This window comes from Microtus pennsylvanicus, chromosome X, assembly GCF_037038515.1.
Source record: "Microtus pennsylvanicus isolate mMicPen1 chromosome X, mMicPen1.hap1, whole genome shotgun sequence".
NCBI lineage: Eukaryota > Metazoa > Chordata > Mammalia > Rodentia > Cricetidae > Microtus > Microtus pennsylvanicus.
Genome location: NC_134601.1, coordinates 119,429,860 through 119,456,413, shown reverse-complemented (window position 1 = coordinate 119,456,413; position 26,554 = coordinate 119,429,860). Strand labels below are relative to the sequence as shown.

At 41.6% G+C, this 26,554-nt stretch overlaps 1 protein-coding gene across 1 annotated transcript in view; it reads left to right on the top strand.

Annotated features, from left to right (window-relative positions):
• The first annotated feature begins 4,932 nt into the window (after window positions 1-4,932).
• Window positions 4,933-26,554, top strand: part of Grpr (gastrin releasing peptide receptor) — a 40,407-nt gene continuing 18,785 nt past the window's right edge. The window contains exon 1 of the mRNA XM_075958229.1: window positions 4,933-5,789. Within this exon, the coding sequence (XP_075814344.1) occupies window positions 5,374-5,789 (416 nt within the window). The 5' untranslated portion in view covers window positions 4,933-5,373. The remainder of the gene's footprint in view (window positions 5,790-26,554) is intronic.

Below are 26,554 nucleotides of genomic sequence, written 5' to 3'. Positions count from 1 at the left end.
CCTATGGAGGGATACCTTACTCAGCCTTGATACAGGGGGGAGGGGCTTGATCTCACCTCAACTTGATATACCAGACTTTGTAGACTCCCCATGGGAGGCTTTACCCTTTCTGAGGAGTAGATGGGGGGTTGGGTGGGAGGAATGTGTGGGGAGAGAATTGGAGGAGAAAAGGGAAACACAACTGTGGTTGGTATGTAAAAATGAAAAAAAAACCTTTTAAATAAAAAAAATTAAAAAAAAGAATGTGAGCTTCCTATCCAGGCTTTCTCTGGTCATTTGCATTTATTTCTGCAGCTTCATGAGGCTCAGCTCTTTGGGAACACACCCTGTGTCTTTCACGGAAGTTTTCCAGCCCATGAAAAGTCAAGAGCGGTGGGAACAGAAAAGGGAACTTGAAACAATCCCAGTTTTGTAGGATCTGGATAGAGTCATCTGCCTTGTCTGTTCCTGCTGCAGCACTAAAATTTGACATCTCTGATTCTTTTCAAGCAAGAGTTGCTGCAGCCCTCTGCACAGCTTCCCCATGCCGCTGTCACTAATCTCCCAGTAAAACCATACCCAGTGCCCACTGACCTTCAGCGCATCACCTCATCAAAGCTGAAGGTCACGCTACTCTTGAGCCTTTCTCTGTATGTTTGGACTATTAGACATCCATCATTCTTGTTTCTCAGTTCTCTTCAATCTCTCCTTCTCTATCTTCACGTCATTTCCATTGACTCACTTACCTTCCTTCATTCCTACAATGAATTCAGTTGGCACAAGACCAGGTTCAGAATTTCCCTCTAGAATGACTCCCATCTTATCCTTGCTTTTTATTCTCAGAGTGATATTCCTATAGTAAAGAAAAAAATCACTATCCTATGGTTGGGAGAACTGGCACATGCCCCGAATCTCCAAACTCAGAAGGCAGAGGCAGGTGGATCGTTGTGATTAGAGTCTTATTCATGAATATAGTGATGCAGTCTAAGACAGTGGGACAACTCTCGGTCGTTCTCAGGAATCTCAAGGAAATTCTTGACCATTATCAGGGGTATGAAGAACTCCTCATGCAGTATTTAATATTTTTTATATATTTGTTCTGCAATTTGGAACTCTTAATTCTCCTGCCTCAGACTCCCATGTGTTTGGGCTACAGACATGCATTTCCACACTGAAGTGCAGGGCTGCAGTGGTTCGTAGTTGAATTTTGAGGTGGTTCAGTTGCTGGTTCCATGCTGAACCTGAGCAAGCCTCCAGCCTCCTGCCCATTTCTCATTCTACTCTGGTTTCTTAACCATCGACCCCAGCTATTCCTGAGGCCTACATGCATCTTGTTACAGTGAAGAGTGCAGCTTATCAGGGGGAAGGGGGAGTGCCTAGGATTCCTCATTTCTAAAATTGTATTTATTATTTATTTTTTTGTTTGTTTTCTATTTTGTATGTGTGTGAGCATGCGCAGGCACTAATGTAACACACAGTATGGAGGTCAAAAGAGTAAGTTCTCTCCTGCCACCTTGTGGGGTTCAAGGATTGAAGTCAGGTTGCTAGACCTGAGCAAACACCTCAACCATTTGAGCCATGCCCTTGGTGCTGAGGTCATGCTGATGCTGCTGTCTTAAGGATTACTCTCAGGTAGCAAAAACCCATAGCAACAATGTAAACTCTTAAACCTGTTCCCTTTCTTACTCCCTCAGTATAAAGGACACAGTAAGTACTGCCATGTTGACATGATCTCTAGAGCCTATACTGTTGGCCTCATTAACCCCCAGGACTGCAAAGATCTGGAATCCCCTGCAGCCCTAAATGAAAAACAATGGTTGCTTGGTTCTGCCGTTGGAGATTTAAAATGAGTACATATACACTCCCCAAGAATCTTGCTGATTAACATTTTTGTTTATTATGTGTATGTGTGTGTATCTGTATGTATGTGTGTGGGTACACACATGTTGCTGTAGGTACTTGCAGAGGCTAAATGCACGAGTCCCCTTGGAGCTGGAGTTTGGGAGATGCGCATACTGGGGACTGAAATCAGCCCTTGTTAAGAGTACTATAACACTCTGAACTGCTGAGTCATCTTTCCAGGCCCATCTATTTGTTTTTTTAAGACTTGTACCTGATAGGCTAATCTCCAACCTGAAATCGTAAATGAAAAGTCTTCACCAACAGATCCAATACTCTTTATTTTATTTTGCAGTTCCTGCTCTGCTCTGGACACACCCACATTGTAACTAGCTCACTTTAGTTGTGTGTGTGTGTGTGTGTGTGTGTGTGTGTGTGTGTGTGTATATATATATATATATATATATATATATATATTTGCCTTTTCAATAATTTTAGCTGATGAAAACCAGAATACCAGCACATAATCATGCGAAGAAACTTTCTCTCTTCTCTTTAATTGCGTAGACTCCAGCTACCTTCCTAAATCTTATCAAATCTTTGTCCCTCTTCTATTAAAGTTCACAGAAGAGCAACTTTTCTGGAAGAGTAGAAAATGTGATCTGTTGACTGCAAGGGAAACACAAGTGACGTCATTGCTTCAACACAAAAGAAAAGACATTGCCCTATTCCAATCCTATTGAGACACTGAATTTTTTAAGGACAGTTCCATGTCATTTGCATAAGTCACAAGCATCTTGTGCTCATCACTAAACAACAAGCTAAACAAAAGTCTGAGGATACTCAGGACTTGCTTGGAAGATGACACGGCACCAGAGATGGACAGAGTCCTTATAGATAAGTAGTTGAAATGGCTTCAGAATTCCCTGGCTAGCCTTTTCCAACATCTTTGCGTCTAGAAAGTAGTAGATATCAAGCCTCAATAGACCTTCACTCTGAAAATATCGTTAGAACAGTCTATACTGCTGTGGAAGGCATGATGTTAACAGCAGCTTTGAGAAGGCAGCACATGCCAACAGCTGCTTATATGGGAAGAAGCACTAATAGCCTAAGTGGATTCAGGAAGTGAGACTGACTCAGCACATGGAGGCGTCTGAAGAAATAACAAGAAGCCCACGAGTCCTCTTTGTGTACCCAAACAGTGTAGGCAGAACTTCATAGCAACAACATGGGATTCAATACTGTCTCACCAAACTGCCTCCAGCTGTGTTTCATGTCGCACCTTCCTTGCGCTGTCTCTTCTAATTTGAGTGACCTTTATAAAGGGGCTTCTAGTGCTTCTCTTGCTCAGTGCTGTCCCGTCTTTGTGCCACTAATCACATGCTGCTTTTTCTCTATTCAAAAAGCTCTAGCCCACACTTAGCAAACCTTCAGCACCAAGCGTCACATTTTCTGAAGAAACAGTGGCTGTTCTTTTTCCATTCTAGAAAGGCAGTGGTGTCTAAAGAGGGGCACCCTTGCTCAGCGCCACCGTCCAGACTCATACTTGTGTAGTAAGTAGTGCCCGGCAGCTGTAAATTTCCCTCAGGTAAATAAAGGAGTTAGTTGGTGTTTCACTGGTGTGAGTGCAACTCCCGTCTATTGATTTGAGATCAATCAGTCTTCTGAGCTGTTCCAGAGCAAGTCTTTTCACGTCAGTCCCCAAATGGTAATTATGGTAATCATGATAAGTAGCTAAAATTAATCAAATGGAATTAATACTATCCAGTCTTACCAGGGATTGTGTTTTATTGACCTTCATAAATTATCCCCGCTCCACGGATAAAGAACCTGAACCTGAAGATGCATAAGTAACTTGATCAAGCAATGTGCCAAGGTAATAAATGAGAGGGGTCAGTCAGGACTGGAGCCCATGTCCTGCATCAGGAAGTGGTACTACTAGCGGCTGATTGACACCACTAGGCTCACGGTTATTGAGTCAGTAACAGTGATGCTGCACTCCACTAAGAAACCCTCCCACCTACAAGCAGGTACCATTAGTCTTCTGCCTGCGAGGAACGTTTTCTATTACAAAAGAGGTACAGCAGCCACTTGGGTACCAAAAGCTGCAAGGGTCCATGACAACACACTTGGAAGCTTTCTTGGTGGACCCCGACATAGCAGAAAGCCCTCATTTCTTTCTTTCTTATCGGTCCTGAAAAATGAGCCTTTCGCTAGCATTGTCTGTTATTAACTGGCTTTCAGAAAGGGCCAGCTCCACAGAAATCTTGAAGGTATAGCCTTATAATGTATTTATTAGTGCCAGCTAAAGGTCAAGCCTGATTCTGATAGTATTTTTAATAGAGTCTTTCTCAGCACTGCTTCGTCCATAACTCGTTTCTTTCACCAGTCTTCCCTCCCCATTTCTTGGGAGAGTCCACAACTGTTGTTTAGTTCAGAGGAAATTAAAAACTACACCAAAAGCTAGTTCATGTGATGTTTTTAGATCAGAAGAAAAAGCAATTTTTTTCTACTGGAAAAGATTATTGATCTTTGAGTATTAAGCATGCAGCTGGCTCCATGGTTAAGGAATATGGGGACTTGGGAAATATTCAGGAAAGAGCCCATGTGCACTGTGCTTCTGCTTTTCCTGGTCTGTGGCTGAAGGTTTATGGTGTGAGCTCTGCGCACGCAATTGTTATTAACAGTCCCTTTTCCAGAGCGACTAAGTAGGACAGCTCACACACAGACCCGGACGTGCCAATCTAATGCATTACTAAAGATTAGAAAGGGGGAGTGTTATGTGTCATGAGTCACATATGAACTCATGGAGATAGTATCAGAGATAGCTCCAGGTTGCAGAGAGCAGCATTTATTAAATACCGACCATAGGTGCTGCTGGCTTAAATGAAAAGGCAAAGAAAGGTATCTATCTGTTAAGCCCCAGGAGTTGCGATCTGCTGGCTGGTTCTCATTTGGAGAAAGCCGGCAGCTGGGTAGTGATTGAAGCGTCCAGCAGGGGGCTGGCATTCGCTGTCTATACGTGGTCCTGGCTCCTCTTCAGAGCCCCAGCTCAGGAGAGCTGCCGTTTGCTGGGGAAGCCAGTGACGTGCAAAGCATCCTGCCTATAGGATTGGAGGCTTTCTTGGTGCAGTTTTTTTCTACCCACTTTAAACCTCCAGGTTCTACATATCAGGAAAGACGGGAAATGCTGTGTGAAAATACCAATCCCAAAGTTCTTGGTAAACTGCAGCCAGAGGGACTCAGACTAGAATGGAGGTAGGAAGAGCTGGGTCAGATTGGGCTTAATCTTAAGCTTTTCTTTGGGCTGAGTTTCTGATGATTGTTAACTTAGGGCATTTACACTGTACTGCTCACTGGTGGTGTGGAGGCTGGGGCAGAACCAACATCAACGTACTAAGCTAGCTTTTGGAATACCAGTGTGTGTGCATTCAGAGTGTTTTTACTAAAGGGGATCAAGAGCCTAGCACAGATCTTAACTTCATCACCTGACTGCAAAACCAGAAGTTAAGAAGCAGCATCTTAAAGGTCCTTTTTTTAGAGAGAGGTCTTGAGATGGCTCTGAACAATTGTTCCCACCTGAACTTGGAAGTGGACTCTTTCCTGTACTGCAACAACACCTTCAATCAAAGTCTGAATACCCCCAAGATGGACAACTGGTTCCACCCGGGAATCATTTATATCATTCCTGCAGTTTATGGGATTATCATCGTGATAGGCCTCGTTGGCAACATCACCTTGATCAAGATCTTCTGTACAGTCAAGTCCATGCGAAATGTGCCGAACCTGTTCATCTCTAGCCTGGCTTTGGGAGACCTGCTGCTGCTGGTAACATGTGCCCCTGTGGATGCCAGCAAGTACCTGGCTGACAGATGGCTTTTTGGCAGGATCGGTTGCAAACTGATCCCCTTTATCCAGCTTACCTCAGTGGGGGTGTCTGTCTTCACACTTACGGCACTGTCCGCAGACAGGTAAGTACTGATTGGAACTTAATGTCTTCTCTTGGGGTGGTGGACCACACAGGAGAGCTGCCTTCAGGAAAGGGAAGTTTTACTCAAATTCAAACTCCCTTCCAGGCATGGTTTTGTTCTGGAAATTACGTCTGGAGTGTGGCATATTAGTTTAAGAAAAGAAAAATGAGTGAATGGCGGAGACAGGAGGAAACAAATGAGAATTAAATCTCTAAGCCCGAGACCCAGGGACATTTTTTTCTGAAGAAAAATTACTGTCTTCTCCCTCCCTAAAAAAATTAATTGAGCAGTGAAAAGGACAATCACACCCCATAGTTTCAATATCAGGCTAATGTGTCTTAGAAGCAATTCGGAACCTTTCAGAAAACAGGGAAGTTTCCACTGCCCCTCTGTGAAATCTTTGAGAAAGAAAAATAGGCTCCATTTCTCAGAACTTTGTCTTCCTGGGACAGTCTTAACTTTTCTTACAGCTGATTTTTTAGGTGTGTCTGAACAGAACAATTGTGTGTTGATTTTTTCCAAGTTGTCCTTCAGTGCATTTAAACATGATTGCTCCCTTTGGTCTGGCTAAGCAAGTGTTGCTCAAGGTTGACTTCTAATTTTAATAGCTTTATTAATGCCCTTCTATGTTCAATGTCTTTGGAGCCTAGTGGGCTGGATGTCCACTTTTATTCTGGAAAAACATATCTTTGTATATATATATATATATATATATATATATATATATATATATATATAAAACACTCACACATATATACATATATATGTGTGTGATTTTGCACTGACATAATCTTAAAACCTGTTCTCATGCATTTATCAAACATCTACCATGTTAAAAAAAATAAAACCCATGTTTGAACAGCAAGGAAAGACATATTTGCAGGATATTCACATACATTGTTGACCAGAGTGTATACTGGAAAAAGCATAGGTACATTTCTTAAAAGTTTAGAATCTGAAGAAAATGGCCTACAACTTAATACATGTGGTGTTGGAGTTTCTTTGTATAAAGGAACAAACTGTCCTCAGGTGAGCTGGCCTTGGTAAGTAATGGACAAATAAAGATAGTGTTATCAGTGTCTGTGGCCATGTGTTTATCCTAAGCTACTTAAAGTACACTGCTCAGTACAGATGATATTCTCAGAGACTTCAAAGGAATGATTCAGAAATGAGGGTACTGGGTGGACCAGACAGGAATCCTCCACTCACCCTCATCTTCCTTGCACGCCGCCTTTTTGCCTCCCCCCACCCCCAGGTACTAATGACCACAGATAGTTTTCTGCGTTCGTTCAGGGCCAGCAAACTTTGGAGCTGGCCGAAGCTCCATGGCTGGTTTCCACTGGTGGAGGGCACGTCAGGCTGAGTATAATTTTCTTGATGGGAAGAAGAGATTTGGGTTTCCGGGCTGGTGAATGCAGTGGTCCAGATGGTGTTTACTGTCTCCTCGGGGAGGCGAACAGAGTGGAAAGGGAGGGCATGGAATGGAAAACCGCAGCTGCAGGGACCCTCTTCCCAGAGTTGCAGAGCAAACCGAACTCGCCATCAGCAGTCAGGGAAAGCTCCGTGCAAAGCTGAGTTGAATGCCACCGCAGCTGCAGTGTGTCCTCACTAACTTTCTGTATTTGGCTAGGCCTTGCAAAGGCTGCTGGGTCACCAGAATTACAGGTGCTGCATCACACTGCCTTCAGTGGCCTGCCAGTTGGATGATAACACAAGACTGTACTTTCCTATTTATCTTATGTTTGAAAGCTACAAGATTCTTACAACGGCTTTATGGATTTGGCAATGTAAATATGAATTCTATATTTTACAATGTGTCATCTATGTGTACAGTAGAGTAAGTTAGCAGCTCAATATTTTACATGTAACTGTGTAGCCACTACACCGTTGAGATATTAAAGGTTTCCAGTACCTTGCCCCTTCCCGAGAGAGGCAATTGTTACTTTGATTCATTCACCCAGTATTATTTATTGTTTTCATATGGAATCATACAATGAATACAACTTATCTGACTTCTTATGCTTGGCAGAGTTCTGTGCTATTCATCCGTGTTAGTGTGTTTAGCAGTAGTTTTTTGATTGTGTGCAGGATCCCACTAAAAGAAAAGACCTCAGTTATCCTGATGAACACTGATGTATTTCTTATTTGGGGCTGAGAACCTTTTCTGGGTATCCCATTCTTTTTTGTTTTGTTTTCTTTGTTTGTTTGCTTTTGTTTTCCGATACAGGGTTTCCCTGTAGCTTTGGAGCCTTCCTGGACCTCGCTCTGTAGACCAGACTGGCCTCAAACTCACAGAGCTCTGCCTGTCTCTGACCCCCGAGTACTGGAATTAAAGGCATGTGCTACTACTGCCTGATGGTTTTCTTTCTTTTTTTTTCCCCAAATATTTCATACAATATATTTTGATCATATTCTTTGCCCTTCCCCAACTCCTCCCAGATCCTAACACCTCCCCACCTCCCCAACTTCATGCTCTTCTCTTTTTTTTTTTTAAAAAAAGAATAAACCGACAACAAACACACACACACACACACACACAAATAGACAAGCATGGGGTCTATTTTGTATTGGTCAGCTGCTCCTGAGCAGGTGTCCTGCTCTGGGGTGTGGTTGATATACCAAGTGCCACTCTATTGAAGACAATCGATTTTCCCTCTCTCAACAGCTATCAATTACAGATGGCTTCTTATTTAGAGGTGGGACTTTATATCTCTTGGTTGGCATAATACTTTATTTCTTCCAGGCATATGTTCAAGTCTGAGATGCATTAGTTATGAGTGCCTATATTTAATAAATATTGGCAGTTTCCAGATGAGCCTCCATATATAATAGCTTGGTAAAAGGATCAACCAAATTGTCCAGGGTGGATGATCATCATAACCAAAGGGGGTTTTCCAAACCCTACAGAAACCTAGGCCCCACCTGAAGCTACTGAAACAAGCTTTCCAACTTGTGAGTGGGACTCAACAGCAGTAATCGTCTGTGCCTACCCACCATAGATTGGCAGCGATGCCAGTGCTCATGTCTACCGCCCTTCGGCAGCCCTCTCTATCCACAGGTGAGGTTGAGTCTTTGTTACTAAGGAAAGAACATGTTCCTAGAAAACTTTGTGCCAATGTCACCATCCCCAAAAAGGAGATTTCAAGGTCGTCTCAATAAGTGGAATCCCAGGATTACCACAGCTGACCAATTTCAGGTTCACATTACAACCCCTCCAATTTTGGTTCCCGTCTTCTCTCTCCATTTGCACTTGCCTTCACAATACATTAATGCACTCATGCATGGTCACATCTTGTTGAGTCCACTCTTCAACATGTTTCTTTCTTTTACAAGTATACGGTTCCATTCCTCATCCCCATGCATAGGCTTGGGTGGGCACCAACAGGCCTGTGTTTTAGACATTTATCTGCTATTGCTATCCATGTGGGGGAGTTGGATCGAGTTGCTTAACTAACTTTCTGGCCTTGGCTTAATTACCTGTAAAATGGCCGAGTTTGGTAGCTTGTCTTGTTTAGAGAGAGAGAGAGAGAGAGAGAGAGAGAGAGAGAGAGAGAGAGAGAGAGAGAGAATTGTGTGCATCCACATACATGTACGTGTAGAAGCCATGGTCAGCCTCAGAAGCTTTCCATGTTTCCTGTTTGGTTGTTTGTTCGTTTTTTGAGACAGAGTCTCTCACTAGCTTAGAATTTACCAAGTAGGCTAGGTCGCTTGGCCAACAAGCCCTAGAGATCTGCTTGTCTCTGTGCCTTCTCAGCACTGGGAAGCTCTAGAAAGTTCATATTCCCCTTAACACCCAGGGTCCGCTCTACTTATAAGAGTTGAGGAACTACAGTCTGGTTGATGTTTGAGCAGTGAGCACGTAGTCTAAGCAAGCTGATAGCAGTCGAAGCAGGAATTTTTCAAGTTCCAACCCTTGTTTAACATAGAAACAAGAAACACGTGATGAGATTTAACCTTCAGGACAAACTTGGAGAGAAGGGAAATTAAAGCCTTACTCCCTTCACTGCAAGCCACAAATTCTTTAGCAAAACTTGACACTTTCTTTAGCAACAATCAAACTACAGTCTGATTCCATTTCCCTTCTCCTGACATTGGGAGCTACAGGCTCAAAATCGGGCTGTTCTAAAAGACGGTGCTGAATGAACCAACACAGAAAGGATCCTTCTCTCTGTTCACGTCAACAGGTCTCTGGCTACTATGGCAAGCTTCCTGGTTTCTGAGGAGATTGATCTCTTTCTCACAAAAAGAAGATTCAATTTAGTTTCTTCTAAAGCATCCATCCAAAAAAGTCCATTGGTTAGAGGAAGTTGGGTGGGCTGCCAGTTCCAAGTTCTCTATAGTTTGGTTTTCAGAGGCATAAGCTATCACTCTGGAAGGAAGTATAACTTGTGTCTGCCCATAGCCATGGCAAAGCAGCACTGTAGCCATCAGATTTGGGAATGAGTATGGTCCAGGCGCTGAGGAAGTGGGCTTCCCAGCCAGGCTCTCTCTCAACTGGAATGAGGTAGAAGAGGAGAGAGAGGCGGGCAACAAAAACCTTCATCTTGTCTCTCACACATTATCTTTTCAAGTGTCAGGCTTTTATGTGATTAATTAAGTATCATCTCTGGCAACTTAATATGCATGACGGCAAAAAAAAGCACAAACTTCATCATGAAACACGCAGCATCTCATGAAAGGGCTCCCTGGTGAGGTTTTTTTGAACTGTGCCTGTCAATAACATTCTTTAAAAATAGACCAAATTTGCATTCTTGCACTTATAAATCTTCCTGGTGTGTGGGGTTGCATAAATTCTCTCTTAATTAAAACACATGCTTTCAACATAAAATGGAAAACAGAAGCTTTCCTCTTTATCACCTCTGAATAAAAGCAAAGAGGGACATGCAAAAGGTTTCTGTTCCACAGTAGTGGCCTTCGCTAAGAAACCTTCCTTGGCCACTCGGTCTAACAAACTGGCCAACGCCAGCCTGCCAACCACTTTATTTCTTTTTTCCAGCTTTATTGGGATGGAAGTTATACATAGTAAGTTCTTAGGGGGGACATCAATAAGCCTCGAAATTCCCCACCTCGCCACATCACCTCCACCGACACAGTCCAAATAAATATCATTTCTATCGCCTCCTCAAATTCTTTCTGGTCCTTTTGGAGTGTACCCCCTCCTTCCACCTCAGCTCCTGAAAACCTCCATCTTTTCCAGGATGTTCCATAAATGGTAGCATATAGTCTGGTACCTTTTACCACACTGTGCCATGGTTTATTTATCTGTCCTCCTGTTCGTGATCAGTAGGAATGTTTTCGGTTTGGGGTGATGACGAATAAATCTGGCGTAAGTGCTCATTTACAGCTTTAGCGTGGATATAAGGCTTCCATTCTCCTGACTACATACAATCCATGATTATTTTTCTTGAGAATTTCTTTCCTCTTTTTTGTCATACTGTAATTACATAAGCACAAAAAATGGGAGTTTGGAGACTAGGGGGATGGCTCAGTTGGCCAAGTGCTTGTCGTGCTAACATGAGGATATGAGTTAGATCCCCAAAACATGCCTGTAATCTCAGCACTGGGGAGCCAGAGATAGAGAGATACTGGGGGCTTGCTGGCCAGCCATTTAATCTGAATTGTCAACTTCTGGTTCAGTGAGAGTCCCGGTCTCAAAATATAAGATAAAGAGCGACAATGTCAACTGCTGACCTCTGTCCATGTGTGCACACAGGGTGGGTACACCCTTGATTATATACACATATAAAAGTAGGAATCAATCTCATTTGTTAATGCATTCTCGGATACCAGAGCGGTTTCTAGCCTGCACTGAGTGCTCAAGATATCTTTGCTGAGTAGATGAAATGAAAGATTCATGAAAGGAGGAATAAAGGGATGAATGAATTCAGATGGCTCGTACCGGATGCACCTAGAATACTTGATTATGATCTGCAAATCATGTTCATTTCCTCTGATGATTCAGAGGAACACAAGAACAACAGTGGCGCCAGCCACAGATGACAGGAGCTAGGCTTTGTGGAAACTGAGGAGAGTTTTTAACAAAGAAAAACCAATAAAAATTTAAACAAAAGGTTTAACAAACAAATATTTAAAGTCATTTAGAACTTATGCAACAGAGTTGATAATCAAATGAATTACAAGTTAAAAGAGTTAATAAATTCCATAGTCATCACAAAATTTAGAAAAGTATGATAATACCTACTAACTAGTTTCCTGAGTTGACCATGCTTGTTTTCTTAAATATTTTGGCTCCATCCTCATCTGATTCCTCTTAAAATAACCATCATCTGGACGTATTATTTCCTTTTCTTTGCTTTCTTTTTAAGCGCTTGAGGCTGAACTGAAAACCTTAGGCATGCATGCTAAACATGTACTCTACAGCTGAGCCACACTCCCAGTCCTGAGAACAGTCATTTCTATAAGAAATTAGAATCAGTCTTCCCCCCAAAAGAGTCCCCTGGTAGCTTATCCATTCCCACATGGTTAGCACTACACATAAGAGCAACATGAAATAGACACTGTGGACTGTATTTCTATAGGCATATGTATATTGTATGCATGAATTGGAATTCTAGGAGAAGAGGTCATGGATTAAGAACAACTGGGGGAAACATAGGAGGAGTTGGATGAGGAGGAGGGATGGAAATGATTTAAATACAGTACTCGTGTGAAATTGTCAAAAAAAATAGGATACCATGGCTTACAATTACAATTTCCTTGAAAAGTGAAAATTTGACATTAAAATGAGGAGAAAAATTTAAAACAGAAATTAGAAGGGTACAGCTGTGTTCTATCATAGATGATTAAAATCAGTTTTTGGTAGAGGTTAGAAAAGTTTCCATCCAACTTCCACAACTCATTATTGAGCCTATCATAGAATTATAGAGTTTTTGAGAACTGTTGTCTTAATCTTGTTTTGCTCTTGTTACAACAGAATACTACAAACCGAGTAAATTATAAACAAAAGAAATGTATTTAGCTTATTGTTCTGTAGGCTGTGACATCCAAGAAGTGCTAGCAAGTAGTGAGGGTCCATGCTTGCGGTGATGACGAATAAATCTGGCATAAGTGCTCAGTTACAGCTTTAGCGTGGATATATGGCTTCCATTCTCCTGACTACATACAATCCATGATTATTTTCCTGAGAATTTCTTTCTTTGCTTTATATATGTGACTTGAAAATTGAAGGACTATTGGGAAGGAGAAAAATTAACAATAGCAGAGGGGTGAATATAACGAAAGCACAATGATACATACATGCAAAAAATATCATAATAAAAACAAATTCACTAAACTGTAAAAAGTAGCCATTCATTGTTGGTGAAACTAATGCATTCCTGCAACAAAGGCATTGATTCATTACTAAGGTTGGAGACCTCATAATCTGACCACTCTGTAAAGGTCCCTCCTATTAACACTGTACTGCTTGAAAGACAACCAAATTTCAACCCTATTTTTTTTCAGTGGAGGGAGGACATTCAAACTGTTGCAGCCACTACCAAGTTTTGCTTCCTATATAGGTTGCTAAAGTTGACAGTAGTTCCATTTTCTTGTGTTTTGAGTAATCTTAAGTACTCATTTGATGAATGGCACCTACTATGAGCTTTTTGCTATCTTCACCAGTCTTGGTATTTTTGTGATTTTGAATAACACAAGCAAATTGATGCAATACACTTGATAACTTGTAATTTGGTCACAGGCTTCTGCTTTACGAACACACACTGGTAAATTCGGTTCTACTTATATATCTAAATCAAAGATCTTACCTTATTACTTGATTTTTTATTGTTCACACCTGGTCTATAATTTGTCTCTCTTTTCTTACATTCTGTGCTGGCTAGTTGTATGTCAGCTTGACACAAGACATTAGAGAGGAGGGAGCCTCAAGGAAAAATTACCTCCAGAAGATCAGACTGTAGGCAAGCCTGAGGGCATTTTTAATTAGTGATTGATGGGGCAGGACTAGGATTGATGGGGGGTGCTATCCCTGGGATAGTGGTCCTGGGTTCTGTAAGAAAGCTGAGCAAGCCACGGGGAGTAAGTCAGTGGGCAGCACCCCTCCATGGTCTCTGCATCAGCTCCTGCCTCCAGGTTTTTGCCCTGCTTGAGTTCCTGCCCTCACTGCCTTTGATGACGAACTGTTACATGGAACTGGGAGTGAAATAAACCTTTTCCTCCCCAAGTGTTTTCTCCTCCTCCTGCTCCCTTACCTTTTCCCCACACCACTTCCCATTCGCTCCTCAGAGAGGGTAAGACCTCCCATGTGGAGTCAACAAAGTCTGTCACATCACTTGAGGTAGGACATCCATAGGGAATAGGCTCCAAAAAGCCAGTTCATGCACTAGGGATAAATACTGATTACACTGCCACAAACTGCCCAAGCCACACAACTGTCACCCACAATCAGAGGGCCTTGTTTGGTTTTATGCTGGTTCCTCCATTGTCAGTCTAGAGTCAGTTAGCTTCCATTACCTCAGGTAAGCTGTTTCAGTGGGTATCCCCAACATGTTCTTGACCCCTTTGCTCACATTCTCACTCCCTCCTTTGACTGGACTCTGGGAGCTCAGCTCAGTGTTCCGCTGTGGATCTCTGCATCCGTTTCCATCAGTTACTAGATGACGGTTCTATGATGAAGGTTCTATGATGACAATTAGGTAGTCATCAATCTGACCACAGCGGAAGGGCAGTTCAGGCGCCCTCTCCAATATTGCTTAGATTCTTAGCTGGGATCATTCTTGTGGTTTCCTGGGAATTTCCCTAGTGCCAGGTTTCTCGCTAACCCCATAATGGCTCTCTCTATCAAGATATCTCTTTCCTTACTCTCTCTCTGCAACCTTCCGCCAACTGGACCTTCTTGGTCCTTCCTGTTCTCCTCTCCCTCCCCACTTTCCTTCCACCCTCTCCTCCCTATGCTCCCTTAGATTTTGCTGTATCTTCCTATTTGTCTTCCTGCATTTTTCTTTCCTTTGTGATCTCTAGAGATCAGTCTCCTCCTGGCCAAAGAACTCCCTATGGTGTCCCAGTTAGTAGTGAGTCCAGTAGCGACACGTCCTCTTGATTTATGTTTGATAATGCCTTATTTGGGGTTTACTTTTGGAGAATATTTTCAGAATTCTGAGAGGAGGGTTTCTGTCTCTTGACACTTTGCTCTTACTATTCATCATCATCTGAATTCTTCTGTGAAGTCACAGTTTTATTGTAGTTTCTTTAACAATATTGTGTTTTTTTCTAATCTAACATTTTTTGTCTTTTTTCAACTTTGAATGGTATTACTGTGGTGCATATAGATGTATAGTTTGTTTGTTTGTTCACATTATTGGGGTTCATATTATTTCTTCAATCTGTGTCCTGAAGGTTTTAGTCTGTTTGGGGAAATCTCTTTCTATTGTAACTTTTTCCTCATTGTCCTACGGCAGCCTACCTATATTGTCTCCAGCAAGACCAAGCAATTTTTGTTTGAATGCCTATATTTGTATATGAAAACCTTTAGGTAAGTTGAGGCTCTGGGTGCTATTATATTCAGAAAATATAGCCTTTGCCCTTGTTGGTAGCTGGAAGGTAGTACTGAATCAATCTTAACTGGAACTGAACAAATTGGAAGCTGATCCGTGGCCTCTGTGAGCGTTGGTCTGCATTTGGGGGTAATTCAGGCCCAAGCTGTAACCTGGTCCAGTTCCAGTTTTCCTCTTCTGCTGATGGTTACCCCTCTGGGGCTCTCAGCTTAACCTCCAGGCTGTTAGCCTCCTTCAGGGGCTCCTGGACTGCCCTTATTACCCATCTTCACCCAACAGCTGCTTGAAATCTGTGAAGGCTTCAAGGGAGAATAGTACAGAATGCCAGCCTTCATTTCTCCCCAGGATTCCAGCTTCTCGCATTATTATCGCCTCTGATGGGTTTCAAAGAGATTTTTTTTCCCCCTAACATTTTGTTTCTGAAGCTCTGCCCGGTCACTAGCTAGTTTGCCATGATCAGGAGTGGAAAAGCTTACCCCACCTCTCTGAAAGACCTTCTAAGCTGCGCTGAAAAGGGCGTTTGTCTGCTCAGCCCAGCTCGGCTAACATGGAGTTTCTAGCTACCTAGTTGGGCCTGTGAGGTCAGCATTGAGAGTCTCAAACCCCCTCAGCAATTTAGCATCAGAGAACCGAGTTCTGGCTCACTTCAAAGTGAGTCAGTCAGAAACCTCAGCAGAGGTCTGCAGCAGTACCTACTGCGGAGAGTGCGGGGAGTGCAGGAGTGCGGGAGCATCAAAGCCTCAGGGATCCTGAAACTAGGCTGGGACTCTCAGCCCAGTAAGCAGGAGTTGAAGCTGAAATTTAGTTACACGATGTGTTTGTAAGGGTTGAAATTTCATGGGAAGAAAAGAGCCAGAGTGTTCTTAAGATGTGTTTCTTTAAATTTCATTATTTAATATTGTTTGAGAATTTCATACTTGAATGTTATATTTATATCATGCCCACCCCCTCTCTCTCTCCTCTAGTTTCTCCTATGTCTCCCACTCTTTCTCAAATTCATTGCCTCTTTTTCTGTAATTATTATTGTCACATACATATGTGACAATGCATATGATATAGATACACACATACATACACACACACTCAGGATGTGGGATGCCCCTCTATATGTTGTGAATATGTTTTATTACCATTGGTTAAAAAAGAAGCTGCTTTGGCCTATGGCAGGACAGAATATAGTTAGGCTGGATAATCAAAAAGAGATAAAGGGAGAAAGAAGGTAGACTTAAGGAGATGCCATGTAGCGGCCAAAGGAGAAATATACCAGTCACCTGCAGAGAAAACAAGATATGTAGAAAATGAGGTAATGCCATGGCCACATGAAAATACATAGACAAATAAAAAATTAATTTAAGATATAAGAGCAAGCTAGAAATACACCTGAGCCATTGGCCAAACAGTGTTGGCATTAATATAGTTTTTGTGTGATTATTCAGGTCTGGGCAGCTGGAAAACAAAACTACAATCTCCATTTACACATTCACAAATGTACACATCCTACTAAGTCAAATTAGTGTTGTCCATAGTGTACGCGTGTTTATAGATAACCCTTGGGACTGAATAGGGACTTGTCCCTGGAGAAATGGATTCTTTCAGAAACTCTTTATGTCTAGAAGACACTATTTCACAGTCGTGTCCTGGTTTTCCGGCTCTTGCTATCTTTCCACCTCTTCTTCCAAAATGTCCCCCGAGCCTGCAGTGTGTATGGGGTTGATATACTGATTGAGGCTGGTGACCGTATGGCCACTTTATTCTCTACACTTTGACCAGTTTGAGTTTGATCGTAAAAGGCATTGTGTATCATTATATTGTACACAATGATGGGTGACATAAAATTATTTTCATAGAAATATAAATTGTATGCTGAGCAAGTGTCCCAGCCTACTCTACTCTTCCCCCGTTCTCCTTCTCATTTCTTCTCATTACTCCTTTTTGGTTCCCCAGATGATTTTCCTTCTACTTTCACATAACATATCCATGCACAGTTTATATATGTAATATAAAATCTAGGAGCCAGGTGTAAAAGAAAGCATATGATGTCTTTGTAACCCTAGCTTAATTTGCTTTAGTTATGTGTGATGGTTAATTTTCATTGTCCATGCAATCTTGAATCACCTGGGAGAAGGGCTTCTGAGAAGGTCTACGACATGAACTAAGGTGGGAAGGTCTGCCCACTGTGGGCGGTGCCAGGGGATCCTGGCATATATATATATATATATATATATATATATATACACACACACACACACACACACACACACACACACACACATATATATATATATATATATATATATATATATATATATATATATATATGAGCTGAGGAGCAACACATAGGCAATTATGGGACCTCTTTTTCTTCATGTGGACTTAATGTGACCTGTTGCTTCAAGCTCTTATTGCTGCAACTTCGCCACTATGAAGTACTATATAACCTAGAACTGTGAGCCAAGATGAGCTCTCCTCTGTGTTGTCTTTGTGTGTTTTACTGCACCAACAGGAAAGAAAACTAAAACCTATTTTCCCAAAAATGATATGACTTGGTTCTTTTTCATAGTTGAAAAAAAATTCCAATCTACATCACATTTTCTTTACCCCTTCCTCTGTTGTTGGCTACTTGGGTTAGTTCCCTGGCTTAGCTATTATGAACAGTGCTGCAATAAATGCTGATGTGCAAATAGCTCTGTGATATATTAGCCTGGAATCCTTTGGGTAAACACCCGGGAGTGGCATAGCTGGGTTCTATGGAAATCTATTTTTAGTTTTATTTCTTTATTATTTTCCCGTCTCCCTTGCCTTCCTCCTTTTTGTTCTTCATCTCTATTTCTTTCATCTCTGTCTCTTTCTTTTGTATTCTACTCAGGCTAATTGGTCAGTGAAAACTACTGATGATCATATTAAAGAGATAGGGGGAATATGAAATTTGGCAATAAGGAAATTTATTTTTGAGCAGAAGGACTTACTGTGATAATAACATGTCTGTGTGACTCATTTCTTTCTTTACACTGTCTACATATAAATAGAACTATAGGTCACTTTCAAGCTTTTCAATGTTTCCCTTTGCCCTTTGCTAATTTTGTTTTGTTTTGTTCTGTTCTGTTGAGTTCGGCAGTGTCACATCTGGGTCAAATGTCTGTTAGGAAAAGTACTTTAAGCACAATTTTCAGAACAATGAAAAATTATGTTACAGTAAAACAGCAGGTAGTTTTTTTTTCCATGAAAACCTATGGGGAATGCTTTTCTAAAAACATCTTTTATTTTTTATTTTATTATATGGATGTTGTTTCTGTATGTGTGTCTATGCACCATTTGCATGACTGGTTGCTTCAGAGGCCAGAAGAAAGTGTTGGGTCCCATGGAACTGTAGTTACAGATGATTGTGAGTCACCAGATAGGTGCTGGAAATTGAACCCAGGTCCTCTACAAAGACAGCATGAGCACTTAACCACTGAGCTATCTCTCTAGCCCTGGAAATGCCTGATAAAATATGATGATCCAAACTAAATTTTAAAAGACTCTCATTATTGGGTGATTATCTAATTAGATATTGCCTGTTATTACATTAGTTGATCAAACACATTACAGAAGAATTAGAGCACAATTTTTTCTTAGATTGTCAACAAAAGTGGAATTGAAAAGTGAACTGAAAATTAAAATAGTGTGAAGAAGGCATGTGCCGCAGGATGCTCATAAATATAGTCAGTATTCAGTATTTTCTAAAAAAATCTTATTTAAAAGTTTTTCATTTTATATACCAACTGCACTTCCCATCTCCCCTCCTCCCGCTCTCCCCACCTCCTCAATTCCATCCCCATCCACTCCTCAAAAAGGGTAAGGCTTCCCATGGGGAGTCAACAAAGTCTGGCATATCAAGGTGAGACAGGACCAAAGCCCTGCTCCCTGTATCTAGGCTGAGTAAGATATCCATCCATAGAGAATGGGCTTCAAAGAGCCAGTTAAAGATAAATCCTGGTTCCACTGCTAGTGGCCTCACAAAGTGCCCAAGCCACACAACTGTCACCCACATTCAGAGGGACTAGTTTGGTCCTTAACTGGTTCCCCTGTTCTCAGTCTGGAGTCAATGAGCTCCCACTTGCTTGGGTCAGCTGTTTCTGTGGGTGTCCCCATCATGGTCTTGGCCCCTTTGCTCATATGATCCCTTCTCCCTCTCTTTGACTGGACTTCGGAAGCTCGGCCCAGTGCTTAGCAGTGTTTATTTTTAAGCATTCTTTACTTGTGCCTTAAGGGAAGACACAAGGTTTTAGAGAGCAATAGTCTTGCTCCATCTCTGAAAACTAGCTTTCAGGGTACCAGAAGGCACTATGCAAGCATCCTAAGGAGGGAGACAGATAACAGTCCTATTCAGCCATGATGTTATGAACCACATCAATGACCAGCATGGCACAATAACTCTAAGGGTACAATAGTGTTTTACATAACTTGGTGACTCACTTAACAAGATGGAAACAATGCCTAGTATTGGAAAGCTAGCTAACTATTCAGTGCTACTGAAATCATAGTAACTAGAAGAGAATCACCAATTTATTACACTAACATAATCCCTAACAGCTGTCTATAAACATTTGTCCTTATAGCCACAGATTAGTACAGTCCTAACTACTCATCAAGGAAACATCTCTTTGCAACAGCTATAGACTACTGCAGATAACTACAACCAATCAAAACACAGAGCTCTGGATCTCAGTTCCAATGAATACATCTACAAAACACTACCACACCTCAGGCTCAAGAAACATGGCGGAAGATGGGGCAGAATGATTGTAAGAGCCAAAGGAACAGGGAGTTTTCTATGAGATTGTGTCTCCTAGTAATACCAGATGCTACACCAACAAAATTGTATCAACGTGACTCTCCAAGCACGAGCTGAACAAGGATGACACCAATGGGCATGTCAGAGTAGAAATAGGAACGTCTACACAAAGAACTATAGGTACCCGAGAAAACCTTGAAGTTGGAGAGGTCTACCCCAGGGTATACCAATTGGCTGTTTAGTGCCAAATGGTCAGCCCTGAAAACATACATACAAATAACATTATATGGACTGAATATATATGCAATAACAACTGATGAAAAAGGCTATGCATTTGAAGAAGAGTGGAGAAGGCATATGGGCATATGGGAGAGTTTGGAAGGAGGAAAGGCAATGGAGAAATGTAATTATAATGCAATAATAAAAGTTTAAAAATTGGGCAGTCATGGGAAATCATCACGGAAGGGGCATCTAGAGCCTTAGGCTCTGGGACGTTCCCAGGTAACTGGAAATAGTACTCGGATACAATGGTATCTTCTTCAAGTGAAAGAAATGACACTTGATGCCTTCCTGCTTTCAGGCCTATAGTTCCATGGAGGAGAGATTTGGAATTAGAAGGATATGTGCATTTGTCTCTATTGTGGTGCAGTATTTCACATATTGATCCATTGCCATCATCTCTAAGGGCTCTTCACAAAGATCTATGTAGAAGTTATTGTCATGTTCATTAAGGGCTTTTTTTTTTCTGGGGGATATCTTGCTTCTCCAGTTAGACTTTAAATCCTCATTGGCCAGGAACTTTTACATTCAGATTGCCAAACAGAGCCTGAAATACCAATTTAGTCCTTCAGTGTCCTGATGAATTGACTCAGTGTGCTGAGCAGTGAGAGCTTGGTACTAGAAGCCCAATGGCAGGGCTCAGTGGCCTATTGTCTTTATTATCACAAATTAATAAGGCTAATAAGCAGTGTTGTGTGATGGGAGGCAGGCTTACAGCTATTTAAAGATGGAATAAATAGCTTGGAGGGGTACAAGCAGAGAACACAGGAACATTGGCCATGTCCCCATATTCAGTGCACATAGGCCAGAACTTGGCAAACAGTTATGTAAAGAGCCAGATGATAAACATTTGAGGATTTGAAGACCACAGGGTAGTCATTGCCACCGCTAAATTCTACTTTTGTAGCATGAAAACAGCTATAGATAAGGTGTAAACAAATGAGTATGGCCGTGTGCCAGTAAAACTTTATTTATGGGTGCTGAACTTAGAATTCCATGTAATTTTGACACATCCCACTTAAAATGTAAAAAAGAACCATTATTATATCATGACCATACCAAAAAGCCCAAAGACACGATTTGGTCAATAAGTCCCAAATAGTTTACTGTCCATGATGCAGACTTGTGTGCACACTTTCTGGAATGGAGTGGGCCTAGGAGAGTCCATGATCCCATTCCAGTTATCCAGGACGGAGTTGCTAGGGAACATTATATATAAAAAATCCAAAATCTTGGGTTGCAAGGAGATAGATAGCTCAATTGGTCAAGCACTTTCCTTGCAAGTATGTGTTCAATCCCCCAGAACAATGTGAAAAAGCTTCCCATGGTGGTGCACAATTGCAATACCAGCTCTAGGAAGTCAGAGACAAGAGTGATCCTGGGATTCACTATCCAGGTGAATCATGAGCTTCTATATTATGAGCTCCAGATCAGTGAGAGACACTGTCTTAAAAAAGCAAAGTGGACAGCAGTAGAGGAGGAACTCTTAACATTGTCTTCTGACCTCTTGTCACACACATGAACACACACATGGGGTCCTACATCTCTCTGCTATTGTAGTGGTTCAAGTCTCCTGCCATAACATACACCTTAGCTTTCCAGATCATCAAGAACCACTGTCATCTATGTTTGTAAATGGTGAGGTGGGGTTCTATAGCACATGATCAGAATACAGGAAAATCGAGAACAAAGCCAAGGTCTTTCAGTCAGGTATTTCTTCCTGCATGTCCTCGGTTGTCTGAAGTGAACACTTTAAACCCAGAAAAGGAAAGGCTTCGGACGGCAAAGTTTAGCTATATTCCAACACACACTCTGCTTCTCGCCTCCCACTTTGCATTTCACCATTGTGCATGGTGTTGCTTCCTTTTCATAGAGCTCACTGAACAAGTTTAATAAGTTGTGAATAATAAAGGGGGAAGGGGGAGGGAACTGGGTCTGGCAAGATCATTTCTCAGTCATCCCTAGTGAGTTTTGAAGACTTGAAATGGCCAGAGAATGGGAAAGAACTTGGAGTCTGTAAGGTGTTCAGAGCAATGTTGTGTGAGGTCTTGAGAGGACTCTTGAGCTAATCACATGACAGGAGAGAACTGAGCCACTTGAACATCTCAAACCTGTTTCCTTATGTGGAGTTACATATGGTGTGAGCCTCCAAACATGGGTGCTGGGAACTGGAAGAACTGCATGCATGTGCTCTTAACCACTGAGTCATTGTCCCAGCCAGAATCATCATCCTTCATTTCCAAAATGGAGTCTGGAAAAAAAAGTCACTTCATGTCCAAGCTTATGGATTCATTCACATTAGCTAGTTCCTAGTATAGGAACCTGCCAAAAATAGATACTTAAATATTCTTCTATGTTACCAGACATGCTGCTTTCTGGGTAGCTGGGAGTGCTTTGCTTCATTTGAGCAAATTGGCAGAGACATGAGAAAGAAGACACTGTGTTCTCTAGAGATCACCAGACTTCCTTGAAAAAACAGTGGCCAAAGAGGCTTGCTAGCATTGGCAGGGTACAGCCTGATGTCTAGAGGGGAATCTGTGGGATATCACAAAATGTTTATATGACAGACTGATGTTAAAAGATACAAAAATTCTAATTTTAATCCTCTAAAAACAACCAAAAAAGTAATTGGGAAGAATTATATCAAAACATCACATATAAGACTGTTTAGTAATTCTTGTTTTGTTTGTAGAATTCTCCTCTCTCTCTCTCTCTCTCTCTCTCTCTCTCTCTCTCTCTCTCTCTCTATCTCTATCTCTATCTCTATCTCTCTCCATGGTGTACTCTCAGGACTCTTGCACTGTGTTAACCATTCTCATTCACCTTCCTTGTTGATATCTTTACTGACTTAAGGTAACTATGTCAATTGGTTCTTGATCTATCTATCTATCTTTCTATCTATCTATCTATCTATCTATCTATCTATCTATCTATCTATCTATCTATCCATCTACCTTTCTCTTTCTCTGTGTGTGTGTGTGAAAGAGAGAGACAAACACACACAGAGAGAGAGAGAGAGAGAGAGAGAGAGAGAGAGAAAGAGAGAGAGAGAGAGAGAGAGAGAGAGAGAGAGAGAGAGAGAGAGAGAGAGAGAGAGAGAGAGAGAGAGAGAGAGAGAGAGACAGAGAGAGAGAGAGAGAGAGAGAGAGAGATTGGAAGTGGAACCCAAGGTTTCCCAGATAAAGGAAATGGGGCCTCTAAAGTCTTCTGCTCTAAGCCTGGACTCAGGAGCCAGATAGCCTCTGTTCAGATTCTAGTTTTTCCATTTTGTGTAAGAGAGAATGAGGGGTGAAAAGGCAAGAGGGTGAGCGAAAAGAAAGAATAGAGGTAGAGAAGAGAGAGGGGAGAGAAAGGATGTGAAGGGCAGAGAGAAATGATGAATAGTACTGACAACATTATACCATAATAAGGATTTTATAAAGGTAAGAGTAATTATTGAAAAGTATTTCATAGAATATTAGGCTTTTATTCCTCAAGCAAGAGTTCCAAAGGCATTTGACTGAGGATGCTAATAGGTATGGGCATAACTGCATTAAAGTGAGATTTAGAATTTAATGACAGAAAACATTTCAAGAGCTATCCATCTCTTACATAGTAAAATTCGAATTAGAGACCTTTTTATCATTTAGTGTCAATCTATCTCTTTCTTAAGTTAATTCTTGAAAGCCATCAAGAACTGTGCCAGGTATACAGTACATGCAATGTAAGTTTTCGTTAAATAACAAAACAGTCAAAAGAGAATCATGATAAATTGTTAATGGTGAAAGTAGAGTCTCAGGTCCCCAAGCCCCACTCTGCCTCTCTCCTTGCCCCCCAGCTCCTTCCTTACACAATAAGCCCTCCCCAACGCCGCCAATGCCAACTTAAGCTGGAGGACCCAGTAAGTTACTGAGCTGAGCCACTGCTCTTACTGCTTCTCAAACTTCTCACCAAAATTTATTTAAGTATACTGCTTTTGAACTTTTGTAATTCAACAGAATGAGTCATATGCCATGATGGTATTTTTGAATTTCAATGCATCTTGTTTTGGAAAAAATTGTAACATACTTTGTCAGGGTAGTTTAGAAATTCTATTTTTGGCCCCAGTAATGTGAAATATACTTAAAACCAAACACAGTCTCCAATGTTTTAAAGTTTACATATATGTTGAATAAACTAAATGGAGCAGGAAAAGAATTTCTGTTGCAGGTGGTGGTTGTATCCCCCTGGTATGCCCTGGGAGACTTGGGCTTTCTTTAAGAGATCAAGGGCAAACATTGTGCCCAAGGAAGGTTTGGGACAGGCTGAGGCCATCCCAGAATTAACAACCTTCAACAAGTCTCAGCCAAAGAGGGCTAGGGACAGGTGGGTAAATGCTGTCACTTTGTCCTTGGCTGGTACAGTTCTGTAACGTGCTCCCGAGGCTCTTATGGATTCCCTTGCTCTTCCTCCTTCTCTGTCTTGCTTTCCACACTCTCCTGGACTTTCTGGTAACTTCTCCCTACTTCATTTAAATCTTCACATCTGAGTCTGTTTGAGATGAATGAGCAGCTTTGAAGACAGTCTATGACCCCAGTCAATGATACATTCTATCCCAGGCTGTGAGTGAACCTTGTCTTTGGGTCTTGTCTCATTTTTCCATTTTCAGTGATTTTCTAGGCTGTAAGGTAGAGTGACTTCACTATGTCTGACTTCAGAGTAAAAATGGAATCTGGAAATGGTCTTCTAACTTTGAGGCTCATAAATTGCTGAAAAGGTGTAACGAGATCTAAATATATGTTCTTCCCTCCATAAAGTTTTTGAAGAATGGGCTATGAACAGCTTGTGCCAAGATCCTTGCATGCCTACCGAAGTTTAACTGGGTTACTGCTTTCCTTTGTCATTTTAAACATACCTGAGGGCAAGGGAGATATTTCAGCCTGCTTATATCCCTTCTCAAAAGCTTCCTTATGAGATTAGCATTGAACTCTGGAATTAGATCATCTTGATGAAACTCATTTTTGGCTCCAGGTTCAACTGGTGCCCAATTCCTTATGAGAAAGCATTAAAAGATGTCTAACAACTGATTACCTCTCTCTTCTCACTTTACCCCTAAGAGTTTCACAGCTCTCATATCCTAGACTCAGAGGGCTCTGTGGCTGTTGTTTTATGGTACTGAGGATTGAACTCAAAGTCTCGCACGTGCTGCACAAGTGCTCGACAACTGAGCTACACATCCAATTTCATCTCCCAGAATCACTAGCTTTCTCTCTGAAATATTCCTGGCATGATCCCAGATGCTAGCCTGTAGGCTTCTGCTTCTTCATTGATGCCAATACTTTTTTTTTCTTTTTAAACCTCAGCTCCAGGGTCTCATTCAGATTACCCTTTTAGGACCCAGGGGTCTCTCTCTCTCTCTCTCTCTCTCTCTCTCTCTCTCTCTCTCTCTCTCTCTCTCTCTCTGTCTCTGTCTCTCTCTCTGCGCATATGTATTGGGGGAGGTGTATGTGCATGTGTGTGTGTGTGTTTTAGTATATCAGGAATACCAGGTTTCATGATCAACTGCAGGACCATCAGATTAGGAAGCTCTCATGATGGTGAATAGGCTCAAACTTTGTCGCTAATGTTTAACATTGGTGGTCTTGGGAAAGGTACTAAAGCCCAGTTTACTCATCTGTTAAAGAACAGTAATATTGGTGTCTGCCCTACGGGATTGCTATGAGGACAAACCATGATCATTTAATCAAAACATAGCATAGTCGGTGCGAGCACAAGTGCCTGAGCTCCAGGTTTAGTGAGAGATCCTGCCTCAAAAAACTGAGGTGGAGAAGTGAAGAAGATACATGCATCTATCTCTGGCCTCCATCAGGTGCATACACAGATAAACATACACACATGTACACAAATAAAGATAGATATAAAAACATAGAGACACACAAAAGAAAGTCCCATATGGTGGCTGCAAAGTGAGACTTTGAAGAAGAAAGGAAATATGCGGAAATATCGCTGCCTGTTAACTCTTAACCTGGTGGGGGGATTTTAAAATCCTTCTTTGGGAAATAGTGTTCTTTCCTTAGTGAAAGGTGAACACAATGACGTTCATTGTACTATGGAACAAATAAGCGACATCGCTCCTCCCCAAAGCCGGCTATGCTCTCCAGGAGATACAGGGTGTCTATTGGGAGAGGATATGGTGGAGAAATTGCAACGCCCAGATAAAAAAACTTTAGAATTGTCTTGGG